General features: G+C 36.7%; 1 protein-coding gene across 1 annotated transcript in view; it reads left to right on the plus strand.

The window, feature by feature from the left end:
• The window catches only part of LOC131573389 (semaphorin-3A), a 160,848-nt gene that overhangs the window by 64,653 nt on the left and 78,961 nt on the right, over positions 1 to 17,234 (plus strand). Inside the window, exon 4 of the mRNA XM_058827316.1 lies at positions 1,353 to 1,472. Coding sequence (XP_058683299.1) covers positions 1,353 to 1,472 — 120 coding nt within the window. The remainder of the gene's footprint in view (positions 1 to 1,352; positions 1,473 to 17,234) is intronic.

Below are 17,234 nucleotides of genomic sequence, written 5' to 3' on the forward strand. Positions count from 1 at the left end.
AAGTCAGGGATGCAGTAAGATTCCGGATGCTTTTCTCTGGGTGCTCTTTTTAATGCATTGCTATTATCTGTTATGCAAATATACAATGAAACTGTAAGAGCAATGTCATTCCAGTGCAGTCCTTTGTGTGAGGCAGGGAATCAGTGTTTCATCTGTGTAAGTTCATTGCTTTTCCCTGTGGTGGCCTAAGGCATACCTCAAACTGCACATGCATTTTCCTGGCAGAGCCTTTATTTTGTGTTTGGGAGTATCTGGTTTAATTAGCAAGCAAGTTACAGAGAGGGAGGATGCCAGCCAAGGAGATTTCTGTGGGTGCAGTAGCTCAGGTGGTGTTTCCAGGGGTGCTGGTCTACTTGGAAAGGTAGAGTTGAGCACTGTACCAAAAAAGTCATCAAACTTGCAGAGAAAAAATTTCCTCATCGTAAACACAGACTTTACTGGAAATACTTAATTTCCTTGTTCTCATTTTCCTTCTGTTTGAAATCCATTTTTTTCAATTGTGTCAGCAGACCAACTCGCAGGCATTGACATATTTCTTTTCTATATTAGATCTGATTGAAATAAAAATATTAAACAAATGGAAAAAGTTGTTGACTTGACTATCCATTTTAATAACACCAGGCATTAATAATGACAGTTTTGTTAACAGATAACAGATAATGTTTGTACTAGGGACTGTTAGTGTTGCTATTAAATTTTTATTTGCTGAGAACTAAAATAACTCATGATGGATAATTCGTATAGGAAGAAAACATAAAGTCCAAGTCTTACAAAGCTTGTATTCTAGGGGCTGTCAATGACTGTATGGAAGTTTAACATATGTATTCATATGTGTAAGACTGGCCTGCAGACACAGGCACTGGGGGTGAGGCAGCACTCGTATGATTGTTAAGAATGCTATATCAATGATTTGGTTTTCATCAACTCCTTCCATCTGGCCCATTTTTCTTCTAATTGTTACTTAATTGAATACAAGCAAACAGTTGGCCCATTTTTCTTCATTATTTCATTCTGACACATTTCTATAAATGGGTTTTGTCTTACAAGCACAGCAATAGCATAAATTACAAAGATGAAGCATGTCTGAAACAAAAATAAGGGGTTTTTTTGTAATCTTTTCTTCAGGGTTAGATGCTTTCTTAAATAGCAACCAAAGATATTTAAATGAGAAATTAAATCAGGCTATTTATTAAATGCTTAGCAGTAAACAATCTTATGAACAGCATGAAATGATCACACTTTACAAATCTGTTCATTCAGCCATATATCTCTAACACAGAAGAGCTCACATTAGTCAAAATCACTGAATTAACTCTATGAATAATTTTTTTGTTTTCTCCTTTTCTTTGCAGAGAGAATGTGCTAATTTCATCAAGGTGCTTAAGGCTTACAACCAAACCCACCTGTATGCTTGCGGAACAGGGGCTTTTCATCCAGTCTGCACCTATATTGAAGTTGGAAGCCATCCTGAGGTAAACTGTCTTAAAACAAGATTTTTCTTTTTTATACTTTTATTCTTTATTGGTGTTTAGCCATGATCTCTTCCTGACAAAATTCATTCTCACTAGTTTCTGTGGCTTGGGAAGCAGATCTGGTAAGACTTGCTCCTGAATCAGGTGCTGACGTGCTGATTGATAAATCACAGCAGAATCTCTAACTTTCCTTCCCTGCACAGCATCTCTTCCCCCAGGGGATTAAGTAGGTACAAATAAGCCCATTCTACCTGGCTAATGAACTTAAAAAGCACTTTTTTTATAATTGGGACAAATAGCCGGCATACGAGGGGTAGTTCAGCCACTGTATTTATTCTGGTCCAAACACTGTCTTTAGTTTCCTCCCAGTCTGACACCACCTCAGCTTTCTCCCAGAGTTAAAACAGTGTCACACCTTCTTATAACTCCCTTCTCAGATTTGTCCTAACACACTGACAGTTTTTCATACGTCACCTTGGTTTTGTTTCCTTAGTTTTTTGTGAAAAATAAATCACTCTCTTTTCATCCATTTCTTTAATCTCTTGCTGAGTTTTGCTTACTATTGCAGAATTCTTGCAGTAGCTCATTTTGACAGCTCAGTAGACCATTTTGTCAGTGATCATCATAACTAAATAGATAAGCACGATCTTCCCTGGTAAAAAATAGAATCACTCACAAGAAGCCATGGGACTAGGCTGGTTTTCCTGGCTGAAGATTTGACTAGAATGTCTCTGTGCTGGCCTTCAGTACTATTTCTCTCCAGAGCAGCCAATCTCTTATTTTTCTATTGAGTATGTAATATAAATTAGTCTCCTTTACTGTATTTTCTGTCTGGCTTACCTAAGTATTGCTCAATGGCCTGTTTCAGTTTAGCAGTCAGACTTCTGATGTGCTTTCAGCATTTATGGGTATGTTTTACTAGGGAATCCATAATTTTGTTATTTGTAGCTTCTGTGATCTTCATAAAACCAGTTCTTTCAAGTTACCTTATGCTGTTGCAATTCAGGTTTGCAGATTTCCTTGAAAATAAAGACATCATTGTTGAATGAATGATGACTATTTCTTCTCATAGAAAAATTAACAAACCCTTTAAGTGTTGAATTCATAGTCTGGGAACTATTTTTCCCTATGAAAATGTCTTTTGATATTTGAAACATAAGTCTTTAAAATGTTCTAAGAATGGGGTTTTGAAGGGAAAAGGGAGCTGCAGACCAGAAAGGGTTTTGTTCATATTCTTTAATGCTTTATTACAATGCATTCTTGGCAATTAGTGATTGTCTCTTGACCACACACAGTATGTCATTGCTTACTGCATTAAACAGATTCTCTGCTTCCTGAGATTCATTTGGGAATTGGTAGACATATTAATTAACTCTAGTTCCGTAAGATGTGTGTCAATCAATCCTTGGCTATCTGCCAAGGGAATCTATCTGCACAGAGATAGCTCGCATGAGGTCATTTACTTCTACATTTGGCTGTTTTATTGCTGTACCATAAAACTAACACACACTTTAACAAGGATTTATAGAAAGGATGATCAGAGATGAGAGGCCAGACCTAACCTTGGTTTAACATTCTGTTTTTAGAGTCTTGAATCAGTGATAGTTTTGGCCCTGGAGTGAAAGAGGACCCTTGTTTTAGGTTCTTTTTAGCAGTCCCTTCCTATAAAGAAAATCTAAATTGTTAGGGATTTTTTTTGGTTGGCTTTTTTTTTTTTTTTTTTTTTTCATTTATACAGTAAGTTTGTAAGTCTCCTTTAGCTTGAGTCATTCTCATGACCCCTGATTTCATTTTCTCAAATGAGAGAAATCAGGAGTGTGTTTATCTGAATTGCCTCAGACACTGTTGGCCTTTGTTTTCCTTTACATATTTAAGATATGAGTGAAATCATCTTCACCTGCCCTTCCAGTGGCACAAGTTTCTATATCTGAATAGTTGGAGAGGTTTTACTGCCTTCTCAGGTCAGATCTGCCTGTGTGGAAAGAAAGTGAGGCAGGCAGGAGGCAGTGTACCCACCTCTTCGTGGGCTTTGACAAATCTAACAGTCAGCCTGGGTTCTGTCCCTTGAAAGGGTGAAAATCAGATGAATAAATTATTAGATCTGCAATGAAAAATAATCTGTCCTTTCTCTCAGCTAGAGCCTGCTTCTTCCTCTCCCATTACCTAGCCAGGAATTTCAAATGTGCTTCTGTGGAGATGAGGAAGAGGAGTGTGCTTGATTGACAGCAGCTATTAGAGACACCATGAATGAGGGGAATACAATCTTAACCCCTGCACCCCTGCACCCTGCATCTGTGAGAGCCAGATGGTTTATGTTCTCATGTCAGACAGCAGCACTGGACGTGTCAAAGGGCCATTGCTTCCGTATCATGTAGAGTTTATACCTCCCTAGCATACTAAAGAAGGTAAAAGTATAAGCAAAGACAAGCAGTTGATTATGAGTTAAAAATTGTCATCTAAAACTCTTCCTGAAGATTTGTTTTCAGCTACCAGACTTGTGAAAAATTAACTGATTTCACCATCTGCTTATTTATTTTTCAAGCACTTACAAAGGTAAATGTGAACAGATTAGGGGAATGGTCAGGGAATGTACCTACTCTCCAGTATGACTGCTTGTTTATCTGAGCTCTGAATGTAACCCACCTGCCTGAATCCAAAGAGGAAATCAGTGTGTGCCAGACTGAAGAGAGTGGAGAAGTGAAATTTAAAGAACAGAGTGGCAAGTGATAGAGACTCTGGAAGCAATTGGAGTAGGCTGCAGGAAGCTGGAACATGGTACCATTTTTATGGCTGGGGAAAGGAAATAACTTACTTTGTGTGACATTCATAAAATAATGGGAATATGAATCGTTGAATATCTCTTTGATATGAAGCAGTGTATCATAGCCCCATTCCATACCTGAAGAAAATAATTTCTGGTGATGGAACAAGGCAGTTTTAATTGAGTCTGATGAAGTACAGTATCAGAAGTAATAATAAAAAGCTAAAAGGATATGAACGGCATGCTGTGCATCTGATTAAAAATGATGTGCACAAATGTATACAACCTAATATGTTGTGAATTACACCGTGGTCTGAGGAGTAAAGCAGACTAATCTTTGCTTAAATCCATTCCAGATGTGTAAGCAAATAACCACAGTATTTCGAGGGAGGAATAAAGTTAATATTTCAATAGGCTTTAAGCATGTAAGCCACAAGGAAGCAGGAAGGAACATATTTGGAGAGAGCATAGTGTGTGGATATGCAGAAAATACCTGAGGGCAGCCAAATTTAAAGCTTGATATCATCCATTTTATGTGCATGAGTTTAGGGGAGATGATCTAACACAGACACCTACACAAACTTCAGGGATCTGGGGTTAGGCAATATGTGGCATTCTGTCCTCAATGCAATATAATACAAGAAACCAATTACCAGACAAAACAAGGAAGTGATTAGTAAAGCTGTGTTTTGCACCCACTGACTTCTGAGGAAACAGGGCTGGATGTGTAGGAATGTTGTACTTAACGGTTGCAAAATTAAACAAGTCAGATCTGTGCTTGAAAGGAACAAATCCAACTGGAGGGAGACGTAGAGGTACATTAACCCCCCTAGAAAATCACAACAGGATGCAGAGTGCACCTGCCTGAGCGTGCCTGAGCAGGGGGAAGGAGCCCTGCTCCCTTTCCCCGGGGCTCCCTTTGGGGTAGTTTGAGTGAACCAGCAGGGAACAGTCCTGTTTCAGTAAGAAAAGGATTTTCCGTAGACTTCACCCTTACACACAGGTGGAGGTGTATGGAATGCCCTATAGCACCTTTTTTTTTTTTTTTTTTTTTTTTTGCTAATGCTCAGTCTGGCATTGCAAGAGATTTACAAAATTGTTTGCCAGATCCTCAGCAGGAATACATTAGGGGTTTCTTCAGCAGAGATAAATCAGTAAGTGCTGTCTGAAGAACTAAATCAGCTTCTTTTATTGTCTTCTAATTCCAAATTTCTTGTCATTGTCCAACAGATTAAAACTCATTTTTAAATGCATTAACTTAAAAGATCTGGGATCACTTTACTTGCAGGTTATTTCTCAATCAATAAAGAAGTTTTAAATGCAGTTTAGATTTATGATGTACATAAAACATTAAGTTATTGCATATGAAGTTATGTAATGCTACCACCTGTAACATATTTGCTTTTTCCGGACTCTGTGTGTTTTAAAAATCTTTGGTTCAACTCATAAAATTTTGCTGAAATATACTTTCCACTCTTTTTTATCCCTTCTTTTCTTCATATTAGAAGAGGTCCAGAGTGCATTTCCTAAGTAATGGACAATTCTGTTCTGACACATTTCTGCATCTATCATTTTGTCTCTGTGTATATATTATATATATAGTGATGGAAGAACATTTTTTTTCCTGAAGGAATGACTTGGAAGAAATGCATTAATTGAAGATTCAATGTTATTGCTAGTACTAAACATGTTGTGTTTATCTAGTGTAAAAATTCAGGATGAAACAGTGGTTTCAGTAGTTGTAGATGGGGCATAAATTAGCCTAACTTCATCAAAGACAGCAGACCTGTGTCAGTTTATGTCAGTCAAGATTCTGAGCTGTGGTTTTTAAGTGAAACGTTAGAGCAAATGATTTTTTAAGTAAAAAATCACCTGAGGCTAGTTTTCTTTCTATCTAATTAACTATACCTTCGTGTTGTATTTATATGCTTATATAGAGAAAGTGTGAAGGAAAAGGATACTGTTGAAGGATTATTCTCATTTGTGATGGAACTGTTATGTGTGACATACTCATTCTAAGCATCACTGTAATTACAGAGAAATGTCATTAAAAGATGATCTAGTTTACAGACTGCAACAGCCTTCTTTAGTTCACAGGTGCCTTAACCTTTCAAACTTCCAGATATCCTGTTACTATAATACAGGAAAACAAAGCTGAAGAGCCAGAACACTGGCTTAGGCACAGTGTGAGTACCTTTTAGAGCGCTTTTTTCCATTGTATGAATAGTTTTACCACAGAGAAAAAGAAAACATCTCTTAGATCTTTAAAGACTGATGTACTTCACCTTGTGTTGTAAAAAGCTGCCAAGTGATTTCTGCTGTACTGGGAAACCCCAGGCACTTGAACAATTTGCTGTACTGATGTTCTTGTCTGTGGAGGGTGGCAGGTAACAGGATAGTCAGTGCCAGGCACACATCTGTCCAGGCACCTCACAGCATCAGTGGCCAAAATCACAAAACAAAGGGGCTGGATTCCTCTGGAGGTGATGAGGCTGTAAACCATCACTTCTCCTGCTCCACCTGACATGGATTTCCAGTCCCTTAGGTTACCCTGTGTGAAAAAGTTTCACACAAAATCAGGCTTTTCACACATGTACAATTTACCTCCACTTGTTAAAAATGAATAAATCTTGTCATAGATATCACCTTCCTAGCATTTTTTAAGTATATAGTTTTACATACAGTTGTATGTAGCTATATATAGCATATAATTCTTTTTCCAAGCCATAATTCATTATGGCATTGTTTGGGAAGGGATGTGATATGTTAACTTTTGAATGACCAAATTTAACATTTGCAAGAGGCTTAGAGGGAAATGGCAAAGAACGTGACAGTCCTTTGTCATATGACAATCTAAGTGTATCATTTGTTCTGGTAAGGTCTGACAAATATTTCAGTAAGGAAACCAGGATATGTTGCTGGAAGCTCTATACATTTTTAAGCACCATCATGCAGAAGTACACTTTTCTTACAGGATGAGTGCTACGTCCCGAGTGGCACCTCTTGTTACCTTGCACAATCATGTGCAACTTACAGAAGTAGAAGGTCACCATAGAGAAGTAACTTGATTCCCATTTAAAAGGCTTTTTGAAAAACTCCATAAACCCCTTCGTAAACAAATATTAATCAGGTTCATGGTTAAATGCTATTATTTATGAAGGCCTGTCTTTGAATGCTGCAGATCTCTTTGACTTTAACTGTATTTTGAACACTTGCTTTGCTAAAAGAGAAACTAAACCAGGAAAACTCAGATTTTTCAAAACTTCATCCTGTCATCCCCAAGCAAAATAGATTTCCAATAAACATTTATATCCAGGGCAGATCCTTTAAAGTAGGACTATTAGCCTTTGTGTGATAATTTAGCTGTCGGAATAGTTTAATTTATGAAGTAAACTTCTCTCAGCTGAATAGAACACATGGCAGCAATGGCTGACATATTTTCTACCCCTTGCTGTTGGGAAAGTCTACACACTGGATATTTCATCCTCAGCAAGGTGGCACACTAAAATTAAAAATTTTAATTTTTTTTTTTTCCACAATTATCAAGATAAGAATCTATTTCTTAATAAAAATTATAATGCATACTAAACTGTTAATGTAAAAAACATTTCATACAATGAAAGCATGATAAATTAAATATGTAGCTACTGTTTTTTATCGTGGTATATTCAATTAAGGAGGCTGTGCCTTTATGACAGCTGAATGCTTGACAACTAGCTGATCCATCTGACCTTCCATTTACCTATTTAAAGGTGTATTTGTAAGAATAGGGATATTCCAAATCATAAGTATGCAAAGGATGTGGCTTAGTTTCTTAAAATTCAGATGTGGTACAAATACCATTTTTGGAAGTAAGGTATTTAGCAAAGGGGTCATGCTTTAATCACTGACAGGAAATATGAACATTGTAGGTTTTCAGCTGTCATTTAATGCATCCAGTCCTGCCCTTGCATATTTCATAATTACACCTAAGCAATTTGGAATATATTTATGTCTAAAGTGACAAAGTCAGTAATTATGTCTGAGGCTCACTCTGAGATTTACAAGTTGAACATTTACATGCAGGAAATGAAATCAAGTTTTAAACTAACACAAGTGAAAACAGTGTGGTGGCTATTTCATTTCTTCACCTTTATTCCTCAGACTACTTGACGAAGGGTAAAATGGAAGCATGGCTATTTAGTAAGTCATACTGAGGAGAGGTATAAGATATGATGAGAAACAGAAGAAAGACATAGAATTTACAACTGCAAGGGCCATTTGTTGCACAGCAGAAACCACTAATGAAACTGTAATCACTATTCAAGTCTGATAATTTCAGCTATTCAGCAACTAACTTTTGTTTAGGACTTGATAAATATATCCAAATTGCTATGGCAGACCTCCCAGTTTATTCTTAAGAAACCAAGCCAAACCAAACCAAACTGAAAAACGAACTCCAGAACTATATTAATTTAATATTACTTTATACAGATCTTTTAAGAAAATGTAAATGGAAGTCACTGCAGGTGATGTTCCAGCATTCTCTGGTTTGGTTTTAATCGAAACAAATAAAAGCCTGAGATGAGGGAGAAGTAGTAAGGATATGGTCTGGGGACAGTGTCAGTGTTTCCATGGATCTGGTCTGATCTCTACAGGTATGCAGTGGCACAAAAGGAAGCTTGGAACTGGCAAGATACTGCATCTTCTCCTGCACTGTTGGAGAAAACCAACTCTAACAAAGTAATTTTTAACATAGACTTTTTTTTTAGGTTTTCCCAATGCAAAAAGAGTCCAGTGTGAGTAATAGTGTCAAATTTGAATCCCCCAATCTCCTAATGAGAGGAATCTGTGCACTAGCATGCTTCCAGTGAGATAACTGAGGACACCATTGTTCCCTCACCGTACATGGCTTTTGTCCTTGGTGGCTGAGCAGTGCTGGTTGATTACAGGGCAGAACTGTATACAGTGTGCTACAGCTGAATGGCTTCCATGAATAAGAAACCAAAGCCAGTCGACATATTCATTAGGTTCAAAGAAATAAGTCTCAGAACTGTGGGAAAACTTTTTTTTTCATATTGCTGGAGGGAACAAAAAAAGACTGAGCTAGAGACAGACCTCCATGGGAGTAAATTTGCGGAGTGGAGCGTGCACATGTGCACACGCAGAACCACTGGGTGGACTTTCACTTATACCACATGTGATGTCTTGTTTTGTGAGTCCATGTCTTAAAACCACGGGTAGCTTTGAATGTGCTGATATAATGAGTGATTCAAGTTAAAGACCCTCTTAGGATCTGGGTTTAATTTATTCTTTTAAAGTATGGGGTGGTTTTTTTTCTAGAACTATTTATCTTCAGTGGAGTTCCCTGTGACTTATACTGGGGTAGCTAAAACTGAGGTGCACTTCTCATTTTCATAGTCACAGGAAAAAAACATTCATTTCTAGCATTGTTAGAAGGATTACTCAGAATTTAGTGACTACTTTAAGGAAATTATTTTCAGCGATGACTACCAGAGGAGCTGAAAATACACTCACTGTTTGCATTTGGATGTTCATTATTTCTCATCAGTTAAAGGATGTTATGGTGAATTATTTATTCCCATAATGTAAATATTCCCCCTGACACATGGTTACCTTACTTTACCATGAGATGATACAGTTTTCCTAATTCATTACAGACATAGATTGTACTTTTAGGAGGTATGGCAGTCACATTAAGATGTCGGTCCAATTTTCTGGGTGGGAATATTATGTTGGCTCATCAACACAGCCTATAATGTTTCTAGTAACACAGAAATTCAGCATTTGCCTCTTGTTAGAGTAACAATTGAAAACATTAACTCAACTTCACAGTCATGCAACATATGCAAAATTTCATCCACACACCTCCTGAAACAAAAGACAAGTATGGCTAAATCCTTTGATCTCTTGATCAACATGGGGGAGAAAAAAATAAAATAACAAACCACCATCTGTTGGGAAACCAATGTAATAAAAACAGTGGAAAGCCATCTTACAGTATAGACTGACTTAATTGAGGAAGTGACTTATAAATAAAATTATTTCTTGATTTGGAGGCACAGGAGGAAACAAAACTGAAAGAAGGATGTATTGAGGTCAGGTTTGGATAGATCAACATCAAAGCACCATTATTCATTGTGGGATTCACGTCGCAAGGCTCCAGTTGACAGGGGCTGACCTCATGAAGAAGAATCGTAAATGTGATTTCTGCCACTGAAGTAAGTGACTGCATTGTGTTTGTAGCTCAGTACCAACATCTTGTCAAATAATCTTTAAACAGCCAAGGTCACAATGCAGCAGGTTTTAGCTGTGGGTGATGCTCCACATACAGACCACAGTGCTGTGAAATGCTGAACAGCAAACTAGCCAGTTATATTAAATACTCAGACACAAGAATCTAATGAAGGCCTTATTGATGAGCTGATTTCACTGGTTTTTGCCTAAAATTTTATGACAGCTGGCATGCTGTGAAGTGCCTTTCAGGCCATTTAAAGTCTGTGGGATATATTTAACGCTCAGAGACAAAAAAAAGTCTGAAAGCACTGCCTTTTCCCATGCTTTCAGACCAACCTGATATTCATAGTTTCTGCGTGTTGGCATTATATGAGTGTAATGGTGTCACACTGGCATGGTGTCTGGCCTGCAGTTAGGCCCAGGAAGTGGCCAAGGAAGTGGTGTATGGCCAAGGCACAGGCTGCTCAGCAGTGATGGAGAAGTTCTTGTCTGATCTCCTCAAAATCTGTTCCTGATGTTGCTCCTGACCACAAGACTCTGACTGATACAGAATTCCCAATAAAGGGAGAATTTCCCCAAAGGAAAAATGAGAACACTCATGGATATAGAAGCTTTCAAACAGATTCAGGAAAGAACAGGTCACTTTCTACAATGGAAGGCCTCCTTGGTGTGCATTCAAGCCCCTTAGACATCTCTTTCTTTCATCAGCAGCTGCAGTTGGCATGGCAAAAGTGGCTTCTCCACAATGATTAAATCTTATATCTTTTTTTAATAAAAAGCAAAGCAACTACAGGTGAAACTGCTATTTCTGTGAGTAAACAGCAGGACACGAATATTTCCAGCAGTTGCCAGGTGGAACAGGAAATAATAGATTTTCTCCTGCTCATCTTGACCATCCTCACTTTTATATACATGTTCATGTTGATTTAAAAAAAAACCCTTCAGAATAATTTCCAGAAGCTGCCCTACCTTTTAAAGATTTTGAAACTGAGTCTCTTCTCTACCCTGTTACACAAGGACTGTCTTAAATTTGTTGCCATCTAAATTCATTCAAATCATAAAATTCCACTGCTCCATAGTTCGGTAAGAAAACAGTACTTGATTGACTAGTAAATAGTGCTTTTCTTCCTAAGGAAAAAATTTACTGAATCATTTAAAAAAGAGAAGAATTAATCCCATATATGCCAGACACACAGAGAAGATGGCTGGAAGAAGAAAGATCTCTGCAAAACAAGAGCAGATAGAATTCACCCACTGTACACTTTGTAACTTTGCTAAATACCCTAACAAAGTATAAAAAATAGGTTTCTTTGCCAGCGTACATAAAACCTTTCATCTTTTTTGCATCATAGATTTTGCTGGCATAAGATGACACAAATAAACAGTCAATTATTTCAAGGTCTCAAAAGTCTTACAAGACAAAAAATCCGTAATAATTATTTAAACAACACTCTTGTGAGTGTAGACACCAGGTACAGGAATGTATGCTTGATTGCTTCAATACTACCTGTCAGCAGGAACAAAATGCAGTTTAAGGAACAGGTCATGGCTTAGACAGACACTCTATTTTGTGCATGGAAGGATCAGGGGACTGTGCATAGAATTACCTAAAAATAACAGATACAAAAGCAGTGTAAAGACATAAATAATTATTTCCATTTTACATTAGTCCATATATCTCCTGCCATGAAGAGTTAATCAATTTACTGCTGAAATGCTATGGGTGATTAAGAATAGTACTGAAACAGGCAGTTTTAAATATTTGTGCTTGTCCCATATGCCTACAGCTTGTGTGATGCTGGAAATCAGATTAAGTGATTTCAGCAACTCTTTCTGTTCTCAAAATCTAAGAATAAACCTTCTGGAAGTCACTTAGAAAAAAAAAGGTGTTTACTCTTCCATTCATGCCGAGTTCCAGCTTACATATCTTGTAACAACTTGTTTTCTGTTTATGGCACTTGGTAAGTGTGGAAGTGTGCCGGCTTCTCTTGAGCTTCTGAGCATAAACCATAAATCTCTGCATCTTCCTTCAAATACCGTTCCTGTGAGAGAAGTGTTCTGTGCCCTTCTCTTCCTTCCTTCAGCTTGCTCTTGTCCATGTAAGAAAAATAATTTAATGAGCATGACCTGACTCAAATGAAATACATGCCTCTGACTCCTTCATGCCTCTGTGGACTTGGAGTAAATTAGTTATTTCCTAAGAAACTCATTTCATTGGAAAAGGGTGAGTAACCATGCAACATTTCCTGGGAACTCAAGAAAAGACTAGTTAATGCCTGCTTTTTCTTTCTCTTCAGCTTCTGTGTTATTTGCTGTAGACATTTCACATATGGTTATTTTTATTTTCTTCCCAGAAGAAAGCTTTGTTTTAAAAAATATTTTTTTTTTCTGCAGCTCAGTGAGTCAGAAAATAATGTGAGGAACATTTGGATGAAAAAACCAGTCACCATTGGAAAACTTAGCTAAAAAGAAGTATTGTGAAGAATAAATAAATGTTATCATGATGAATTCACGCCTATTAGAATTGGCGATGACTTGCTATGTCATCCAATCTATTTTAATTTGTGTACATTTGCAGTCATCTACAAGTCTGGACTGTCTTCTCACCTGTAGTGATATAAATTACAGCTAGTGTTTCTTGCAGTGCAGCATTAATTTGCATTTTAATTATTTCAGTTTCAAGTATTGCACTGCTAATCACAATTATACACGTTGTCCATCCCTAAGAAATTTCCTATTTAATGTTTGTATCAGATAGGTCCAGAAGAACTCTCGTACAACCAACTGTATGATTGTATATAGTTTAGTTAAGAAATGCTTCCTGATTAATGAAAATCTGTTGATTCCTCCAAGTTGCAACATGGTCACACTCAGATATATTAAGAAATGTTTGCAAGTATATAATCAGATGAGAACACAATACTTTCCATTAATGAAATATGATCCATAATGAATCTTGCATGGGAGTGCTAATAACTACCTTTAGGTTAAAGTGCTCAGATGTCACAGTATAACAGTATCTGTCTTAGATGTGTATCATTATGGCAAGTAATTAAAGGTTACTTAGCTGTTAAATGGTTACCTTGGAGGAATCCTTCAGTTGCATGGCTTCAAACATGCCTTCGGTTTGAAATTAATTAAGTGAATTAAATATCAGCCTTGTAGTAATTGTTATATGTGCAGAATATTAGGCATCTAAATGTATAATATAATTGGTCAGAGGACTTGAAGATGTATCTATTTGCTGTTAAAACAATCTTGGTTGTTATATGTAGAATAAAGCTGATGCATGTTAAAAGGAACAGTGACAAGACGGATGAAGAGAAATGGAATGTCAAAATTGTCATCACAGTGATGTTCCATGTGCTGCATAAGTGCAAAGCTCAAGTAGCAATGTTCTGATGGGAGAAGTATTAAAATTCACTTGGTCTTTTTCACACCTCTGCTGCTACATGGAGTTAAAACCTGATACCAAATGACTTGAGTTTTGCTAACAGCTCAGTCTGACTCCTCACAAGGATGCTTTCAGGGATTACTAAATTGCTGCCTCCTTCTGTATTTAATATAAACCACACCAGAAAAGTTGAGCAAGCAGCTTGATGTGGATATGAAACCTTTTTTGCCACCTCTAAAAGTAGAAATATGACATGGGCCACATCAGCAACAGAATTTGACTTAAGTAATTTCCCAGCATTATGTAAACTGGCAGTGACAAATACAAATAAAGCAGTACATTTTGGTTTTTTATTCTTTGTTTAAAGGGAAACAATCCACTAGATAAATAGATTCTTCATCTGAGACCTTTTCATATATAAGCAAGAAGATGTAAAGTACAGATCTTTGCTGTCCTCCTGAAACATTGTCTTTACTCCAGACAATGACATTATTAACATAGATTAAGTTTATTCTTTAAATGCTTTGCCTACTTATGTCTTCTGATGAAACAGAAAATAAATAGGAAAAGAAATATGTGTTACTCTGCAGAAAACTTTACTCCCAACACAGCTCGGAAAGTATTAGCAGCAGGAAAGGAAACACGAAGAATTTGTAATAAAAATCTGTGGTATTTTCATGTTCTGATATGTTTTTTTTATGCCAGTGAGATAATTAACAGTGGTGGCACCTTCTTATCAGTGATACGGAAAACTGCTGCACATTTTGGTCAAGGATGACAACAGTGTTAGGGATTCTTCTCTAGTTTTCAGGCTTCTGCCCAGGGCAAATTCGGCCTTGATCAGTTTTGCTCTCAGCAATCTTAAAAGTTATCTTAAAAGTTGAAGCTTCAGTGATTGTCATGTGAAAATGGTCCTTTGTCTCTGGGCCAAAAAGAGTCCCCAGAGAAGGTAACTAGACGTGGTGAAACTATTTGTCCATCAGAAAAATTTTTAGATGCCTCTCTGCACAGTTATGGGCCAAGGCTACATGAAGTTCTATGTAGGAGTGAAAAAAAGTCTTAGTTCTCGGATTCTCATAGAATTGGTCAGTTCTCTATGCAAATTGTGCAGCTTCTCAAATAATACAGATTTTTATCTCTAAGGCGCAGCAAAAATATACTGTTTGATTCAGCCTGATTCCAAACCTGGAGACAGTTTTTGAAGGGGGATTAGAAAACAAACAGTGTAAGAGAGGAGGGGAACTAGAAAACAAACAGTGTAAGAGAGGAAGATTATCTTCCAGAGAGTTCTTTTGCCCTGAGGTATGAAGGCATTTTTGTTGTTTTGTTTTGTTTTTTAATTACAAACCAGTAAGTGTATAATCAGAAAAACAAATGGCATTGATTACTTTTTCAAAGCAGTGGCTCTGATCGTTTCATCTATACTTCCAGCTTGTTTGAAATATGGAACCAGCATAAAACCTGAAAGCATTTTCCATTTATATAAATCAACATTACTCTGTGTAGCTGGTGTTTATTTACAAGCTTGCAAAGGGTTTCATAAGGGATATTCGTGCACCTACAATACAAACCATGTGTCAAACAGCAGAAAACTGCAGACCAATAGCACTGTTGTTTTTTTTTTTTATTTTACTTGATCCAAATTTCATTTTCTGTTTGGCTAAGTATCAATGGTCACGAAGGTGGTATATCAACAATAGTCGTGGTGGCATATTTAATTTCATTATAGCTGGTTGAGGTGCTTAACTTCATTTACTCTGAACAATTTATTTTATTCTGATTTAAGAAACCTTTCTGTTTATGCATTTCATCATCTTTTGTTATAAGAAACAGGGATCTCATTTCATTATTTAAGTGTGGGAGTAATGAAAAAGTAAATCTTCATCAACTTACTGTTCCTGTACCAAGTGCCTTTTTGTGGAATACTTACCAAAGAACAAATCTCTTGAAATCTGTAGAGTATACTCTAGACCATTAATTTTGATTTCTAACTAAAAATCTGCAAAACTTATACTGAATTTAGAATATGGAAAGATTGAACATCATTTATCGTGGAATGGTTTGGGTTGGAAAGGGTCTTAAATATCATCTGTTTCCAACCTCCATGCCATGGCACCTTCTTTTGGACCAAGTTGCTCAGATTCCCATTCAGCCTGGCCTCAAAAGAAAATTACTGCTATTTAACAAAGAAAAAGGCCACACTCTTCCAACAAGTATAATATAATAGTAAATGATTCAGACTCAAGTACAAGATCTATGTATTCTCTTCAAGACTGGTGGGGATAAAGAGAAAATCAATGGGTAAAGTTGACTTTGTTTAACCTCAGTCAAGAAAGGAAACTAAAAAATGAGAGTTTGGACAACGAAGTAGAAGCTTTGATTGTGAAAGAGCTCTCTGCATGACTTTAGGCTTGTCCATAAGGAAACTTGTGAATGTCTCATGAATTCAGTGCAAATCCCTGCACAGGCATTCCCATTTCAGTTAAAGTAGCATTTCAGATCTGGTCTTAGCTGCCTGAAAGTAGCTGAAAATAAGCTGCTCTTAAATTGAGCTCACTGTGTTGACACAGAGTGCATGTGTTTACTGGAATCTCATTACATTTGAACATAGGGATACAAGTCTGCAGATTAGTGCTTGCTCTGAAAAGGCTGTTTAGCCTTTCAAAGGATTTTGCAGGAAAGCAAGCTGGAATACAAGCCCTTTCTGCTTGTCATTTGTAGGTTTGTGAATTTGGCTTTTATTTCTTTGTGCAAATGTGTTTTCATACAGACAGTGGAAAGCCATGACCCTCTGTAAAAAGGATTACCTCGAAGGGAGATAGTAAGACTACAGTGTAAAGGATGGTTAATGCAGAAATGCTAAATCTTGCTGTACAAAGATTATATAGCACAATAAATTTTTTAACTCAAGGTACTTTCCTGACATTATAAAAACAGTCACATATCAGAATCACAAAATAAAAGTCTTTAAGAGAGGGCTAAAAGAAAATAAAGGAAAATATCTGCTTTTATTTTTTTTTTTTCATAGAAAGATGATACAGAATCCCTTAAAATGTGTTTTCTTTTAGCTGACATTGTAGCAAGTAGTTTAGATAACACTTAATGACTTAGATATTATTTTTACAATCAGTGTATTTCATGGGGTATTAAAGATAATAAATAAGGAAATACTTTAAAACAGATAATAGAAGAATGTAAAGAAAGCAGAAGATTTCAGTTGCTTACAAAAAGCCTGGCATCTTACTTATATGAAACAATGACCCACTGACATATGATCCATTTGAATAGAAGAATCAAATCCCAGTCTAGAATTATTTATTTGGTGGAAAAGTTCCCAAAAAGAAGAGGGATGCTTTTTAAACTTACACCT

Source organism: Poecile atricapillus, chromosome Z (assembly GCF_030490865.1).
Source record: "Poecile atricapillus isolate bPoeAtr1 chromosome Z, bPoeAtr1.hap1, whole genome shotgun sequence".
Classification (NCBI taxonomy): domain Eukaryota; kingdom Metazoa; phylum Chordata; class Aves; order Passeriformes; family Paridae; genus Poecile; species Poecile atricapillus.